At 34.8% G+C, this 15,754-nt stretch overlaps 3 protein-coding genes across 6 annotated transcripts; 1 reads left to right on the forward strand and 2 right to left on the reverse strand.

The window, feature by feature from the left end:
- The first annotated feature begins 2,303 nt into the window (after nucleotides 1-2,303).
- On the forward strand, nucleotides 2,304-6,171 carry LOC107496733 (uncharacterized). Of its 4 annotated transcripts, none has more exons than XM_016118060.3 (10): nucleotides 2,304-2,507; nucleotides 2,830-3,084; nucleotides 3,310-3,514; nucleotides 3,757-3,847; nucleotides 3,941-4,086; nucleotides 4,191-4,434; nucleotides 4,524-4,628; nucleotides 4,711-4,893; nucleotides 5,038-5,242; nucleotides 5,560-6,171. In XM_016118060.3, the coding sequence occupies exons 2-10, from the start codon at nucleotides 2,856-2,858 to the stop codon at nucleotides 6,042-6,044; spliced, it is 1,893 nt and encodes a 630-aa protein (XP_015973546.1). In that variant the 5' UTR covers nucleotides 2,304-2,507; nucleotides 2,830-2,855; the 3' UTR covers nucleotides 6,045-6,171. The 4 variants fall into 4 exon arrangements, with proteins under 4 accessions (XP_015973546.1, XP_052108293.1, XP_015973544.1 ...); XM_052252333.1 differs by having other exon boundaries at nucleotides 2,304-2,467; XM_016118058.3 differs by lacking the exon at nucleotides 2,304-2,507 and adding an exon at nucleotides 2,527-2,572.
- An 834-nt stretch (nucleotides 6,172-7,005) lies between these two features.
- On the reverse strand, nucleotides 7,006-9,403 carry LOC107496737 (uncharacterized). Its single transcript, XM_016118067.3, has 3 exons — nucleotides 9,084-9,403; nucleotides 7,845-8,053; nucleotides 7,006-7,430 (listed from the first exon to the last, which is right to left on the reverse strand). Exons 2-3 carry the CDS (start codon nucleotides 8,028-8,030, stop codon nucleotides 7,251-7,253), a joined length of 366 nt encoding a protein of 121 aa, XP_015973553.1. The 5' UTR covers nucleotides 8,031-8,053; nucleotides 9,084-9,403; the 3' UTR covers nucleotides 7,006-7,250.
- LOC110273893 (uncharacterized) lies at nucleotides 9,071-12,184 on the reverse strand. Its single transcript, XM_052251461.1, has 5 exons — nucleotides 11,360-12,184; nucleotides 10,807-11,200; nucleotides 10,369-10,614; nucleotides 10,032-10,269; nucleotides 9,071-9,341 (listed from the first exon to the last, which is right to left on the reverse strand). Exons 1-5 carry the CDS (start codon nucleotides 12,182-12,184, stop codon nucleotides 9,071-9,073), a joined length of 1,974 nt encoding a protein of 657 aa, XP_052107421.1.
- Nucleotides 12,185-15,754: the final 3,570 nt, after the last annotated feature.

Genomic DNA, 15,754 nt, shown 5'->3' on the forward strand with positions numbered 1-15,754 from the left:
TCTTCGTTTATCTCGTTCTAATTAAAATAATAAAAAAAAAAGAAAAGATGGTGAGTGTCAATCCCCGGTTGAGAAGAGATTGGTAGATTCTGATTTGCTTATTCATTAATATCATAATATGACATAATACAATTTTTTTTTGGGTGCATGTTCCAAAATGCATCAATGTTTGGGCCACCCTTATCAATTAGCACCCCAAGAGAACTGAAGTTGTTTAATTGTCTTCATTGTCACGGTAAAGATATAGACATTTTTTGAAGTTCTCAGTGTATTCTCTAATAACATATCAATTACTATGGATCAGTTTTATACTTCTATTTAAAATTTATTGTTGGATCCGAGAATAGATTTTTATATAAAAAATAAAATTCGAAATTCTACTACTTACTTCAACAAATTAATAAACTAATAACTAAATTAACTTAAGTTGGTTAAAGATATAAATATTTATTTAGTTCGAAAAGAAAATCAAATCCGTACTACACTCTACAAATTATGCAAAGTGCTCATCTCAATTGACAAATGCACATATATCAGTACTACACATTTTCTTATCCTTATTTTTAAAAATCCAAATCAATAAGAAAAGCCTTTTAATTTTGATGTATTAATAATCATTTGATCATTTTTTATAATTATTCAAAGAGTTTAATTTTAATAAATTAATAATTTAAAATATTTTATATAATGGTTGAATTAATTTTATTCGTTTATATGATTATGAATGTATCTATTTCTTTAACCCAATACACATATAAAATATTTTTATATTAATTGCATATAAAAAATAGATATTTATCTAAATAATCAGTATTAAAAATAATTATTAAGGTTTTGCGAACATCAAGACTTTATTTGTTTACAGGATTTAGTAGATAAGATATAGATAAAAATATTATATCCAAAAATATTAAATTAATATATTTTATATCTTTTTTAATAAAAAAATACACAAAGGCACAATTTACTTTTTTATTTTTTATTATTTTTATCAATTTTTATAATTATATTTTTTTAATATTATATTTTTTCTTTCAAATTTTTCGTATAAAAAATAAATAAAAATTTTATAATTTATCATCAAATAAAATATAAAAATATTAATTTTTATATATCTATTTTTTAAGACTTATTTTTAATATTTTATTTTATCTTACTTGCCAAAACACAATCCAATAGACAACCCTAAACTGTTTAGATTATTGAATGAAAAGTAATTTTCCTTTTTATAATTTTGAAAGCCATTTTTTTCTTTTCCAGATCCATTGGCTCCACATACCCGAAATCTCGCCGACCTCTCAAATCGACAGAAAAGATTTAAGACTTTACATAATAAATTACTAATGAGATATGTTCCCATACAAGTGTCAATTATATACCATTTTTTTTAATTTAAAAGCGATTTATATTTAATTACATTACTTTGTCTTAAAATATAATTTTAATTAAAAAAATAAGAAATTAGTTATTTTCTTTAAAAGATTTTTTATTTTTATAAATTAAATAAATATAATAATTACCGAAATAAATAATTTTAAAAATATTTATCGAAATAAATACCCTTCTCTTATTTCTATCTGTTTTTTCTCCTTTCCTCTTTGTCTTTTTTTTCTTGTGTTTTTGTTCTTGTTTTTTTCCTCTGAAATTTAGATATGAATCTAGGTTCATCTAAAATAATTTTTTGTGGTATATTGATTTTTTTTATAAATGTTTTGAATATGGTATTACAAATCTAAGACAAAGATATAAGAACAAAAACTTTTCATCCCAAAATATATTTTTATATTTGAAAAGTTTTTAGAGTTATTTGGAGAAGAAAGAATAATTTTTTGTATTGCAGTATTTTTTGTATAAAATTTAAAATAAAAGAAATTGTGATTTGTTTTTATTTTTATCTTATAAATTCTTTTTTAATCAAATTCTGTGTTTTTTCAAATCATAATTATTTTTTGTGTTCATTGGCAAGGCAACAGAATATGAAAAATATTAAAAATTCTAACTCATTCTTTTGGATTTTTTATTTTTTGATATTTTTTGAAAATAATATATATTTAAATAGTAAAAAATAAATTAAGACTTTTAATTATAATTCATAAAATATTATTAATTCTCTCTGTAAAAATATACAAATATAAATCAATAATCAATAATAATTAATAACAATAGGCTGTATTCTAATGCAGACAACCATAATGTTTGTTGAATATTCCAATTTTTTCAAAACAAACAAAAAAACGTTAAAGCATGGAAGTTCAAAAAAAGAAAAGAAAGAAAAAAGTGCTATAGCATGTGCATATATTTTTATGAATATCTCTAAGCTTAGATTCAAAAAATGCTGCCGGAACCAGACATTGTTCACTGATAATTAAGAAAGTAGCTCCCACTCTTTCTCTCTCTATACAACACTCATTGCACGCTTCACACTCACAAATCTAGCTCATTATCTTCCTCTCTGGATTCCAATCAAGTTAAGTGTCTAAGCTAAGCTACTTCAAGTTCAAGTTCAAGTTCTGTATCTAATCTGAGTAACAGCATTCTTTAATGCCTACACTATGCTCCATTTCCTCCCCGAGTAACATGTTTTTTTTTTCACCTTGCCTTTTCGTTTGTTTGGTTTGTTCTTGATATGTTCATTAAATGTGATTCACATGTTTCTTATTTTGCAAAAAATCATGTAACTGTGGCTTTTTTTTCAGACAGTAGACAGAATAGAATCCCTTTAGGCCATTCTACTGTCTAATCTAAGTGTTGAAAATGTTTTTCCTTTTTTCTTTTCTTTTATTTTTTTCCTTCTTCAATTTTTTTTTAACCGTGTTTTGTACTATGCAGAAATCGTAAAAGGTTCAGGTGTTAAAATGGGAAGATCTTCAATACCCATTGTGGGTATTACTATTCTGCTACTGTGTTGCTGCTTGGTTTCATTTTCAGAAGCAGAATATTTGAAGTATAAGGACCCAAAACAGCCATTGAACGTTAGAATCAAAGACTTGCTCAAAAGAATGACATTAGAGGAGAAGATAGGCCAAATGGTACAGATTGAGAGAGCTGTTGCCACCTCAGATGTTATGAAGAACTACTTCATTGGTTAGCATCCAAATTTCTACTAAAAGATCAGTGCTTTTTTGTTTTAATGGCATACCCTTTTGGCTTTTTCAGCTATAGATCACTGGAAAACAAATAGTTGGCAACTCTAGATTAAAAAGTTTACTTTTGAAAAAAGTTTGTAGTTTTTTAATAGTGGGAAAGAAAAAAAAGAGTGAGCCTGTTACATCCAAATAGCAAAGTTGATCTGATAATTGGTTTTGGCAGGGAGTGTACTGAGTGGAGGAGGGAGTGTTCCGGCACCAAAAGCATCTCCTGAGGCTTGGGTCCAATTGGTGAATCAGCTCCAAAGTGGATCTTTGTCGACACGCCTTGGGATTCCGATGATTTATGGCATAGATGCAGTTCATGGCCACAACAATGTCTACAAAGCAACAATCTTCCCACACAATGTTGGGCTTGGAGCTACCAGGCAAGTTCAGAATATCCTTAAATAGATTCTCATTCAAGCTGCCATAAATTAAACTGTACCAAAGGAACTGAAATTGGTATAACACATGAATTCAATAAGGATTCGTTGCATTAAGATTATTCCTTAGTGGTTATGGATTTTATAGATGAGTTATTCTTTCTATTTTATGTGTTAGCACTAAGTAGCTGCTAGACTGAATAAAAATAGCCATAATTATAATGAATTTATACTGTATGGTTTAGGGATCCTCTGCTGTTAAAGAAGATTGGAGATGCTACTGCTCTTGAAGTTAGAGCTACTGGAATTCAGTATGTTTTCGCGCCATGTATTGCGGTAATTAACTAAACAGCATTGTAATTCTATGTTTCCAATTACACAAAACATTTGATCAAGTGTCCTACTATGTTGATGATTATTTGTCTACAGGTTTGCAGAGATCCGAGGTGGGGACGATGCTACGAAAGCTACAGTGAGGATCCTCAGGTTGTTAGGACAATGACAGAAATTATTCCTGGTTTGCAAGGAGACATTGTTGGAAATAAATTAAAGGGTGTACCCTTTGTTGCTGGAAAGTAAGATCTTGATTCCTGGTTTAAAATTGTGCTTGAAAAATCAAAATAAATATCAGTATGAATCAGTGTATAATTTGATCCTGCTTAATGAATTGATATTGCAGGAACAAGGTTGCAGCTTGTGCCAAGCATTATGTTGGGGATGGAGGCACAAACAAGGGAATCAATGAGAACAACACAGTGATAAGTTACAATGGATTGCTTAGCATTCATATGCCTGCATATCTCGACGCAATCGCCAAAGGTGTTTCGACAGTGATGGTTTCCTACTCTAGCTGGAATGGCAAGAAGATGCATGCTAACCATTTTCTAGTCACTGATTACCTCAAGAACAAGTTGAAGTTCAAGGTAAGTATAAAATTTTGTTCAATTAGTTCTCCAATAAAACAATTAAAATGTATGCTTAATTTCATGTGCAATTTCGGTTTCTTTTTCAGGGTTTTGTCATATCAGATTGGATGGGAATTGATAGGATTACTTCTCCTCCTGGTGCTAACTATTCATACTCAGTTCAAGCTGGTGTTAGTGCTGGAATTGATATGGTAAATATATATGATGCTTTCTGAATATGAAATTTTAACATTATGGTTTTTATTCTTATTTAGCATATACATTATTATGTAGATTATGGTTCCCTACAACTTCACAATATTCATTGATGACCTGACCTATCAAGTGAAGAACAAAATCATTCCAATGAGTAGGATTGATGATGCTGTGAGCAGAATCCTAAGAGTAAAATTTGTTATGGGGCTATTTGAGAATCCACTAGCTGATCAAAGCCTGGTGAACCAACTTGGTAGTAAGGTACATTTTCTTCGAGTTAACTCACAAACTCGCATAAGTTTATTAGTTTAATTTCCCGAATTGAGTCTACAGTTTTCCAAGTTGAGTTTTACAATTCAAGTGGGAAGAGGCCATTCATTGATCTAAGTATTGTGTCTTAAACAGGAACACAGAGAGTTAGCAAGGGAAGCTGTAAGGAAATCACTTGTGCTGCTAAAGAATGGTAAATCTGGTGAGACACCATTGCTTCCCCTTCCCAAGAAAATTGCAAAAATATTGGTGGCCGGAAGCCATGCTGACAACTTGGGCTATCAGTGTGGAGGATGGACAATAACATGGCAAGGTCTTGGTGGCAATGATCTCACAGTTGGTAAGTCCACTTTGTTTGTTAAATGTTAAGTTTGGTCTCTTGTTCTAGAATAACACCGGAAGCTTCCATTCTAAGGCGACTGCGTGCGCAGGCGTATACTGTTATATTCAAGTCCTTGTAACTCTCAAGTCTTTACCAATTCAATATTTACATTAGTTATATTATTTGGATGTTGTAAAAATTGAACCATAGAAAACTTACATGGATCTACATGCAGATTGAATAATATCCATGCATATAGCTAGATATTTGTTCATGTTTTCCTTTTGGAAGATATCTACAAAATCTTTGATAAATTTTCCATTTTTTCCCAACAGGTACAACAATCCTCAATGCTGTGAAACAAACAGTTGATCCTGCTACTGAAGTTGTCTTCAATGAAAACCCTGACTCAAACTTTGTCAAGTCCAACAAGTTCTCATATGCCATAGTGGTTGTAGGCGAACCCCCTTATGCAGAAACGTACGGCGACAGTTTGAACCTGACCATAGCCGAGCCAGGTCCAAGCACAATAACCAATGTATGCAGTTACATCCGGTGTGTGGTGGTTCTCGTCACCGGTCGTCCAGTTGTGGTTCAGCCGTATCTGTCAAAGATAGATGCACTTGTGGCCGCTTGGCTTCCGGGAACTGAAGGCCAAGGTGTTGCTGACACTCTCTTTGGTGACTATGGATTCAGTGGCAAGCTTGCAAGAACATGGTTCAAGAGTGTTGACCAACTTCCTATGAATGTTGGTGATAAACATTATGATCCTCTATTTTCATTTGGTTTTGGTTTGACCACAAACTCCACTAATTACTGAAATGAGAGTCTTGTATGAGAAAATTTCTCTAGGAACACCGGGTTATCATTAACTTGGCATTTATCATTAATGATTGAATGTCTCAAACTTAATTTTATGATATTAATAATAGAAAAACTTTTGATTCCTTGACATTCTTCTTTTATCTTTCTTTTTTCTTCTTGGATAGAAGGTGCCTCATAGTATAGTAATAATAGAAGAACTTTTGATTCCTTCATTCTTCTTTTATCCTTCTTTTTTCTTCTTGGATAGAAGGTGCCTCATAAATCATAGTATAGTAAGACATAAGGGTGGCAATAGATAGAGTAGGATAAAATTTGAATCCAACTCTAATTCTATCCGCAGGTTGAGAATAACTTAACCCTAATCCTATCCGCGTTCAACCTGCGGGTATCCAACCATACCCGTAAATTTTCACAAATATGGAATATTATTATATAATCTAATAAGCTTGCAAATTAAAAATTCAATACAAGCAATATAATCATTTCACAAACAACACAATCGTCCCATAAACAACATAACCATCAAATGCTCAATTCTATATAAAAATCTTTGCTTAAATTAATAATACAAATAGAAATAAAATATTGTGATACAATATTGTATTTATATATTACTAAAATATAATTGATTTTTATATAAACAAAAGTGTTAAATAATCAATTGTTGATCTGAGCTCAATAGTAAAGACTTTTTGCATTAAATGAGAGATCCTTAGTTCAACACCTACCTATAACATATTTTCATAACATATACATATATAGGGTGCGGGTTGGTCAGGTAGAGTTGAAACTCAATCCGCACCCTATCCGACCCACGCTCAAACCTGTTCGACACTCAACCCTAGTCGCAACGGATTGGGTACCCGAGGGTAGGGTGCATGTTACCACCCCTGGTAAGACGAGACATTTTGTTTTCCAAATTAAAAAACTAAACAAAAATAAAACTGTTCCTGATCTCAAGGAACAAACAAAACAGCTCAACTATGAGAAACTTGGTTATTAAGGTTACATATTATTGACACTGAAACAAGCATGCGGGAGATGAATAAAGATACGAAGGTAAGAGCATATAGGAAGGTTCAAGAGCAAAAGGAATACAACTTTCACAGTAACTTGTAGCGTACTAAGCCCAAAATCCTCAAAAGATCCTATGATTCTCATAGATACTAGCTCTAACAGTTTGCTGAAATGCCAAATTCCTCTAGATAGCCACCTTTCTTGGAGGAATTACCACATTCTTGTTTCCTGGGAATGCATTTTTCGATATATCTACCAGTGCCTTGAAGCTGTATGGCTCATGCATGGACAATTCTGACAGAACCTTTCTGTTGAGTTGGATATTCTCCTTCATCAGACCATGCATGAAGTTTCCATAATTGACCTGGAAAATTAAAACAAGGGTTCGATAAAGGAAAGTATCGGAGATAACAGAGTTTACCTAATATTCAGAACATTAGGTGTTGGAAATGGATCATATTTATCCTCACTTGACAACAGATAATATTTTTGTTCTTTTGGTTTGAGAATCTCCATACTGGCTGTGACACTAAACTCAGGGTATTCCCACACCAAATACTTTCGTGCAAACATGGATTAAACAAATATTTTACAAAAATGATTCGCAATCATAACAATTCCATTACCAAGGGTTTGATTCAATGACTAAAGTTTAATGATAACATTAGCAGCCGCATACCATATTTCATTCTCAAGTATTGAAGTCCAAAAGATATAAAATCATCTGCATATTATTAAATATTAATTGTTAAGAGAATAAAATGAATAGTATACGTACACCATGAAGGCGGGTTCCAGCATTAATCCTTTGTATCCAAAGGGATCTCATGTCACGCTTTTTGTTGCGGCGATCTCGATACGAATATTGCAAGGCCTTCTCCACCCTCTCCCTTGCTATCCTTATGCAGTTCTTGGCTCTCCCCCTGAAGCCCTTTGCAAGCTTGAATATCTTATCTTTATTCATTTTCTTCTCTCGTTCTCGTCACTCTACAAACACAATTTCATCATCCAAAAATAAATAAATAAAAAATCTCAATTCCAAACTGAGGATGAAAATTGAAAACTTTATTAACATGTAGAATTCAATTTATAATATATGCATACATTGCAGGTGTTAACACATACAACCAATCAAGTATTGCTACAATATCGTAATATTTTTACTCAACAACAAACTGTCTAAAAGATTTACAAATGAAAAACATGTGGTAGGAGCCAATGCATCAAACTTAAGCTCCAACATTTATATGAAACGCCACCCAATTTTTTAAGGAATAATACAACTCATAATTAAGAACCCTGTGTTACTGATACAATGTGTTACTCTGGAGTGGCCAAGTACCGTTATACGAAAAATCCGAACTTTAACCAAATGCCTAGAACACAAAACTAGCTAACATACAAATAATTCCCACAAAAAAAGATGTCAGGCATTTTGTCAAACACATAAAAGGCACTCGCTCAGCTTACAGAAACCACTAGTCACAGTCATGGGCCAATGCAAAGCTAGCTATATACACTTCATATCAAAAACGGATCCAGAAAATTTTGATAGTGGAGACAAAATATACATAATATGATAATAATTTTTACAATTGTACTATGTTATTGTACAATATCCTTCCTAATTCAATTATAAATCAATACACACAAACATAAGTCATTCAAATTAATTTCCAGAAGCAACAAAAAACAATATCTTAATTCAATACACAAACAATTTAACAAACAGATCAGTGACACCAAATTAGCAATTATATCATGAGAACAATATCCTAATTCAATCAAAATTTACATTTCACAATTAACAAACCAACTATATCAAAATCAATCATGAGATAAAATTAGCAATTATCGGATAACATTAACAAACCAATCATGAGCCAACTATGTCGAAAATCACAATTCACAAAATCATTGTCAATATCAGATTCTTATTACTAAATAATATAAAATCAACTTTTACTAAACAAAATGTCAAATCCAAGCAACCAAGCAAGTAGATCAGTGAATGTACCAAGACTCCAGGAGGCAGCAGCCAGCAGCGGTGTGGTGCCCAGCAGGCAGCAGGGACGAACAGACTCGAGAGGCTGAAGACTGAAGAGTTGCGGTGCCTGAAGCGGCTTTAAACTGGAGAGGCGAGACTCGACAGACGATGACGGAGTGGCGTCGGCGAAGTGGAACGCAGAACAGACGCGGTGAATGGAGCAGCGATGGGGGAGAACGCAGCAGCGCCGCAGCGACGTCGGCGGCAGTGACGCCGGGGGCAGTGACTCTGGAGTTTGGAGCAGAGAGAGAAAATTGAAAAAGGGGAGAAAGGTTAGGGATTGGGGAAGTTGGGGAAATTAGAGTAAATAGATGGTGTAATTTATTTTGATTTCTCATTTTTTATATTTTTATTAATTTTTCAGTTTAAAATTTACTATTAAAATAAGTTGATAAAATTATCATTTTTAATTTAAAATTAATTTAACGTAGTAGTTTAATATATTATTAAAATTAAGGTTAATAAAATAATTTGGATAATAATTTATTAAAGTAAAGCCAAAATAAATATTATTATGGGAATAATTAACTATTATTGTTAAAAATTAGACATGCTCCTACTAGCTAATGAATAAATAAATTTATCCGTAATTCATACAAATGAGTATGAAAAATATAACAACCAAGATGTTGGATTTTGGTGCGAGGGTAAAAAATTTTTTGCAGTAGGGAGTTGAACCCAAAAATTCTTAACATTGAATTTGACTAAGTGTTACTGTGTATGATGGAATTATTGTATATTTATCTAGCAAATGTTATTTTTATTATCTTAAGTTTTGGTTGATGTTTTGTTTGTCAAGTTTTAATATTTTTTTAGTGACTGAACATAACACAAAGAAAAAAGACCTAAGAAAAAGAGTAGTACTCCTCTCTAATAATAATGTCTAAATTATTAGGAGGCAGTAACCACTCTAGATACACCTGCTTGTTTAAAACAGCAGTCTTAGCCATTAAATTAGCCGCTCTGTTTGCTGTTCGCTGGATGAACACTAAAGTAGCTGTCCAATTGCGCTGGAGCATCTCTTTGATTTTGTCAAGCAGATCAGAGTCATTCCTAATCATGCTGGTTGTGCCTCGCGAAACAAGAAGAAATGCATCAAGGTTATCAATTTCACATATGACCTCTTTGCACTCGCAATCCCAAGCCATAACAAGCCCTCTCCAAATAGTATGAAGCTCACAACAGAGAACACTAGAAAGAGGTATACTGGCAGAACAACCTTTTATCCAAATTCACATGCTGTCTCTAATAATACATCCAAAGCCAGCTAATTGCTCATTTTCAAAAATGCTTGCATCGCAGTTCATTTTACAGACATTAATTGGAGGTGGTTCCCAGTTATATTTCAAAGAAGAAGGAATAATATGTTTTTGGTTGATAACAACATTAGAGAAATCTCGAGCAGCATGTTTAACTAAGTGAACAATTTTCTCCTTACTCCATGGATCATCTTGGTGGAAGATGTCATTGTTCCTATCCCTCCAAATCCACCAAAAGGCCGCTGTAAAGAGAAACTCATTTTTGTTGAGGTTAGAACGAATCCAAGACACAAAATCCAAATTAGAGTCCTCAGCGGTCATTCCCAAATTTAAGCTAATCCAAATCTGACGAGCTTTTTGGCAAGTCCTAAAGCAGTGGTTAATATCCTCTAGAGCAAGATAACATCTCTGACAAAAATCAGAAGTAGAAGTACCTCTTTGAAACCGGTAACTAGCTGTGGGAACTCCGTTGCTGAGGCAAAGCCAGAGCAGACACTTTATCTTCTCCGGTAATCTCAAGCGCCAAAGCCAAAGCCAATTTTCATTATCATTCCAGCCAAATTTCTTCTTCAATAGCCATTCATACCCGCTTTTAGTCGAGTAGGTGAGAGTATTTGAGTTTGTCCAAAACCAACCTGTTTTATCTCCTGCCTGCTTGATAGGATCAAAGAGCATCAAATCAAGTTTAACTTCTTCCGGAATCATTGTGCAAAGAATATCCCACCGCCAATGCCCATGGTGCCAGACATCTTCTAACTTCAAGTGAGAATCAGAAATGTGCACAAAAGGAACCAAAGGAGCTAGCTCACATGGTCGCCAAGCATGATACTAAAAGGATTGAGACATCCTGCCTGTACACCAATCAAAACTATCACGAAGCTTTTCTATTGTCTTATAAATCGCTCGCCAAGTGCTTGAAACATTGTTAGAAAATTTGGGTGAAAAGCAGGAACTCCCGTATAAATATTTTGCCAACATAATTCTTACCCAAAGCTTATCTTTATTATGCAATAATTGCCAAACAAGCTTTCCGAGTAAAGCAAAATTTACACATTGAGTATCTCTAATTCCCAAGCCTCCATATTTTCTTGGAGTGACAACTTTGCTCCACTTGACCAAATTTAAGCAACGCTCCCCCACCTTTCCCTTCCACAAGAATTGTCTAAGCACATAATCAATCTTTTGACAAACGGAAGTAGGAAAAAGAGTCACTTGCATCTGATAAATAGGAAGAGAAGAAGCAACAGATTTAATTAAGCAAAGCCTGCCTGCTCTGTTAAGGAGCCGACCTTTCCAACTAGCCAGCCTATTCTTGATCTTCTCTAAAGAGTCCGAAAAAATAGATCTAGCAGCTCGAGGATGATTAAGGTTCACCCTCAAGTATTTGCCTAGGTCACTAGTAAAAGGAATATGAGAAACACTAGACAACATTTCCTTCCTTCTATTAGAGATATTTCTAGAACAAATAGTTTTAGATTTTTCAATGTTAACCTTCATACCTGAAGCTTTACAGAACAACTCCAAGGTGTGCACAACATTCTGAACTTGACTTTTCTTCGCTTTACAAAAAAGGAGGAGGTTATCTGCAAACATCAAGTGAGAAACTCTAGGTACCCCTCTAGAAATAGCCACACCATCCCAAATACCCTCGTCAACTTGTTTGGAAATGAAGCACGCCAATCTCTCCATGCACAAAACAAATAAATACGGAGAAATTGGATCTCCTTGCCTAAGCCCTCTGCGAGATTGGAAGCTGTCCAATCTATTCCCATTCCAAAGGATGGAAAGATTTGAGGCCTGAACACAATTCATTACAAGCCAAATAATTAGAGAAGGAAAGCCAAAAGATTCAAGCAAGAAAATTCCAATCAACTCTATCATAAGCCTTTTCTAAATCAATCTTAAAAGCCATAGCTCCTTTTCTAGACTTTGTCCGCTTAAGAAAGTGAAGAACTTCTTGGGCGACAATAATATTATCAGGTGCTCCTCTACCATGAATAAACCCTCCCTGAGTTGGGCTAACAATCTCATCCAAAAATGGTCGTAATCTATTAACCAGCACTTTAGTCACTAGCTTATAAATTACATTACAAAGGCTTATTGGCCAAAAATCTTTCAATCTAGTTGGAGGGTCGCACTTAGGGATAAGAACAATCAAAGTTTCCAACAAAGAATGGCTTAACGTCTCCCCTAAGAATGCTTTCTGAACAGTACACCATACCTCATGACCCACCACATCCCAATATTCCTTGAAGAAAAAAACTTGAAAACCATCCGACCCAGGAGCTTTGAACGAGCTCATATTATCCAGAGCTTCTTTAACCTCCAACATTGTTACTGGTTTAGACAAATTATCACAAGCATCCTGGCTAAGAGATGGCATAGGAATTTATCCCATGCAATTAACCTCAACAGGCTCAGTAGAACAAAAAATATTTTTGAAGAAATGAACAACCTCCCTTTGCAAAACTTCCGGATCATCAGACCAAGACCCATCACTGACTAGCAACCCATGAACCTTGTTAGATTTTCTTCTAAGGATGATTTGCATATGGAAAAAGCTAGTATTTCTATCACCATACCGAACCCATTGATCTCTTGACTTCTGGTACCAAAGCAATTCTTCCTGGGCCAAAACTATATTATACTCAGCTCTCAATTCTTCCTCTTTGTGCTTCAGAATCGGATCATCGTCAGCTTCCATTTTCCGTTGAATACGATTCAAATAACTCTCCAATTCCCTCTTTTTAATAAAAATATTGCCGAAGACCGTAGAGTTGAATTCCAACGAAGCTTCTTGGACCCCCAGCAACTTCCTATGGATGCCAAAGTCTGTACTATCCCAAGATTTCTGAACAATGGCCTTGTAATTAGGATGCGTTGCCCATGCCGCTTGGAATCTAAAAGGCCGGTTTCCTTTCTTGATAGGAACTCCTTGACATCGGATAAGTAGGGGACAATGATCAGAGTGGAAACGACTGAGAACTTCAAGAAAAGCTTCTGGAAAAAGAAGGCGCCATTCTGTAGTACAGCAAGCTCTATCCAATCTCTTTGTAATTTCTTTGTATCCTTGAATTTTACAGAACCAAGTAAACCGTCTTCCAAAGGTTGTTAGATCAAAAAGACCACAAGAATCTAGAGTACTTGCAAAGATACTACTGCGATTTGAATAGAAATTACCCTCTTTCACCTCATGAACACTCAAAATATCATTAAAATCTCTAACCACCACCCACGGGTCCTGAATGCACAAACCAATATCAAGCAGATGACTCCATAATTCTACTCTATTAGTGGCTTGAGGGCTGCCATAAACCGCACTGCAGATCCATCTTCGCCCACCACCATCAATTTCCAAAGTTACACATTGATTCATAGCCCAAAGAATTTTACAAGAAAATTTTAAATTAGCAGAGAGGAACCAAATTCCTCCCTTGTGTCCAACAGCATCTACAATCCCTACAGGATAATAGCCTAATCTCCCCCAAAATTATTTCATAGTTTCAAACCCAATATGAGTTTCCACCAAAATAAAAAAAAAGTTGGTTGAAATTTTCGTACCAACTCCTTACAGTGCACCCGAGACATCTTATTTGATGCCCCCCCTAACATTCCAACTAATAATATTTAAATGGTCACAATCCATAAAAAATAAATTAAATAATTGGAATGTTTAATCATTCTACCTCATGTTGATGGGCTCCTGTCTCCAAGTGTCTCCTTGTGGACTTGCACCGCAAAACTATCATTCTTCTGTTGAGGTTGGGTCTCCAAGTTTATTGTTGCACTAACTTTATCAAGCTCTTTTTGTACTCAAGAATCCATTGACAATGCTTCAGTAGGTGAGTTTTGAAGCGAAATAGGATGCAGCCTTTTGTGCCCTGCTTTAAAAAAGGGAGTATTCTGATCCTTGAAAGCCACCTGAGTTGTTCCCAAAGAGCCAAGCATGGATGGAGGATCTTTCTTTTCCTTAGGCCCCACATTTGCATTTGATAAGGACTTCACCTTTGCATTTGATGAGGATCTAGCATGCATGTTTTTAGACCCAAAAGAAAATTTCTTACTCACCAAATTGGAGCATATTGCTACATTGGCTTTTTTTGGCACCACATTGTGGCCATTACCCACTTTTTCCTTGCCTTTTCTACTAACTGTAACCCATTCACCCTCTTTTGCACGAGTATCCCTTTCCATACGTGAGTCTTGCAAATTATCATGCACAAGATCTGCTGCACCATGCTTCTCCATAATTGGAATTGATTTGGCATTAATTCCAAATTCAAAAGTTAAATTTTAATTTTTTACTGGAATTTGACTACCTTCCAACGTTTTCTCGTTGTTATCTACAGGAAAAAATGACGGCAAATTTTTCTCCTTCACCGTGCTTTCCTTCCCAATGCCATTGTTGTTCTCTTTCGCACATTCTCTTGTGACATGCCCAAAGCAGCTACATTTTTCACAAATTAAATTCAAGTGCTCATATTCTATGTCATACATATGACCATCAACTTGAATTTTTTTTATAACTGAAAGTCCCAAGTTAATTTGCACACATGCTCTTGCATACTTTCCCCTCTCTGCAGACTTGGTGGCTAAGTCAATGCGGATCGGTTTGCCAAGCTGACGCAATCATTTTCATGGCTCTCTCTTGATAATAGTTAATGTTTAAACCTGTGATTCTTATCCAAACCATGGTAGACCCAAAAGTGTTTTCACAAGGTCTGAATGAAGAACCCCAAGGTTTAACCGCAACATAGCTTCCAGTAATCATCCACGGTCCTCCAAGGAGAACTTTCTCTCCATCCTCCAAGAGATCAAATTTGACTAAGAAATAGCCAAAACCGACATCTAGTACCACATATCCTCCTTTGGTTCTCCAGACGCCTTTAAGCCTGTGCGTGATCGCTGTATAGCTAAAATTTTTTCCAAGAACTTTGATCACGATGGCATCTTTGTAGGGCTCTGCCAATATCTCTTTTGCTTACTCAGTGAACTTCACAGTTGGTATCTCCGAATCGCATTGCTTACCAACTACGGTAGCCATCTTATCCCCATCAAGAGAACCAGCAACCTCCAAAGCTCTCCTTGCTGAGGCACCAACAACTTTATCTCTGAACGATATCCGCTGACTTTGAGTCTTGTTACCATTTCCTTTAATCCCCTCCTTTTCACCTGATGCATGCCTCCCTCCGCTCTCCCCCTTATTGCTTCCGCCGACATGGCCGGCTGCCTCGCTATGTGCCACCCTCAAAAACTCTCCCCCGTTCTCCCCACTCTCCATTTCAAACGAGAGAGACATTTACATACATTTTAGCTTTCACCAAAGACATGAAATTAAATTAGAGATCTGATTCAAGTTTTAATATTTGTTATATCATGATA

This window comes from Arachis duranensis, chromosome 7 (genome assembly GCF_000817695.3).
Source record: "Arachis duranensis cultivar V14167 chromosome 7, aradu.V14167.gnm2.J7QH, whole genome shotgun sequence".
Classification (NCBI taxonomy): Eukaryota; Viridiplantae; Streptophyta; class Magnoliopsida; order Fabales; family Fabaceae; genus Arachis; species Arachis duranensis.

Bases quoted from the DNA above. Each gene is read 5' to 3' on its own strand.
- LOC107496733 (XM_016118058.3), top strand. From the start codon at position 2,542: ATGCCTACACTATGCTCCATTTCCTCCCCGA. The intron at 3,515-3,756 runs GCAAGTTCAGAA...TGTATGGTTTAG, and splicing joins GTTGGGCTTGGAGCTACCAG to GGATCCTCTGCTGTTAAAGA. The intron at 4,087-4,190 runs GTAAGATCTTGA...TTGATATTGCAG, and splicing joins GTACCCTTTGTTGCTGGAAA to GAACAAGGTTGCAGCTTGTG.
- LOC107496737 (XM_016118067.3), bottom strand. From the start codon at position 8,030: ATGAATAAAGATAAGATATTCAAGCTTGCAAAGGGCTTCAGGGGGAGA. The intron at 7,431-7,844 runs GTACGTATACTA...TTAATTTTCCAG, and splicing joins CTGGAACCCGCCTTCATGGT to GTCAATTATGGAAACTTCAT.
- LOC110273893 (XM_052251461.1), bottom strand. From the start codon at position 12,184: ATGAATTGTGTTCAGGCCTCAAATCTTTCCATCCTTTGGAATGGGAAT. The intron at 10,615-10,806 runs GTACTTCTACTT...TTCTCTTTACAG, and splicing joins TAGTTACCGGTTTCAAAGAG to CGGCCTTTTGGTGGATTTGG. The intron at 10,270-10,368 runs GTATTATTAGAG...CTATTTGGAGAG, and splicing joins GCAATTAGCTGGCTTTGGAT to GGCTTGTTATGGCTTGGGAT.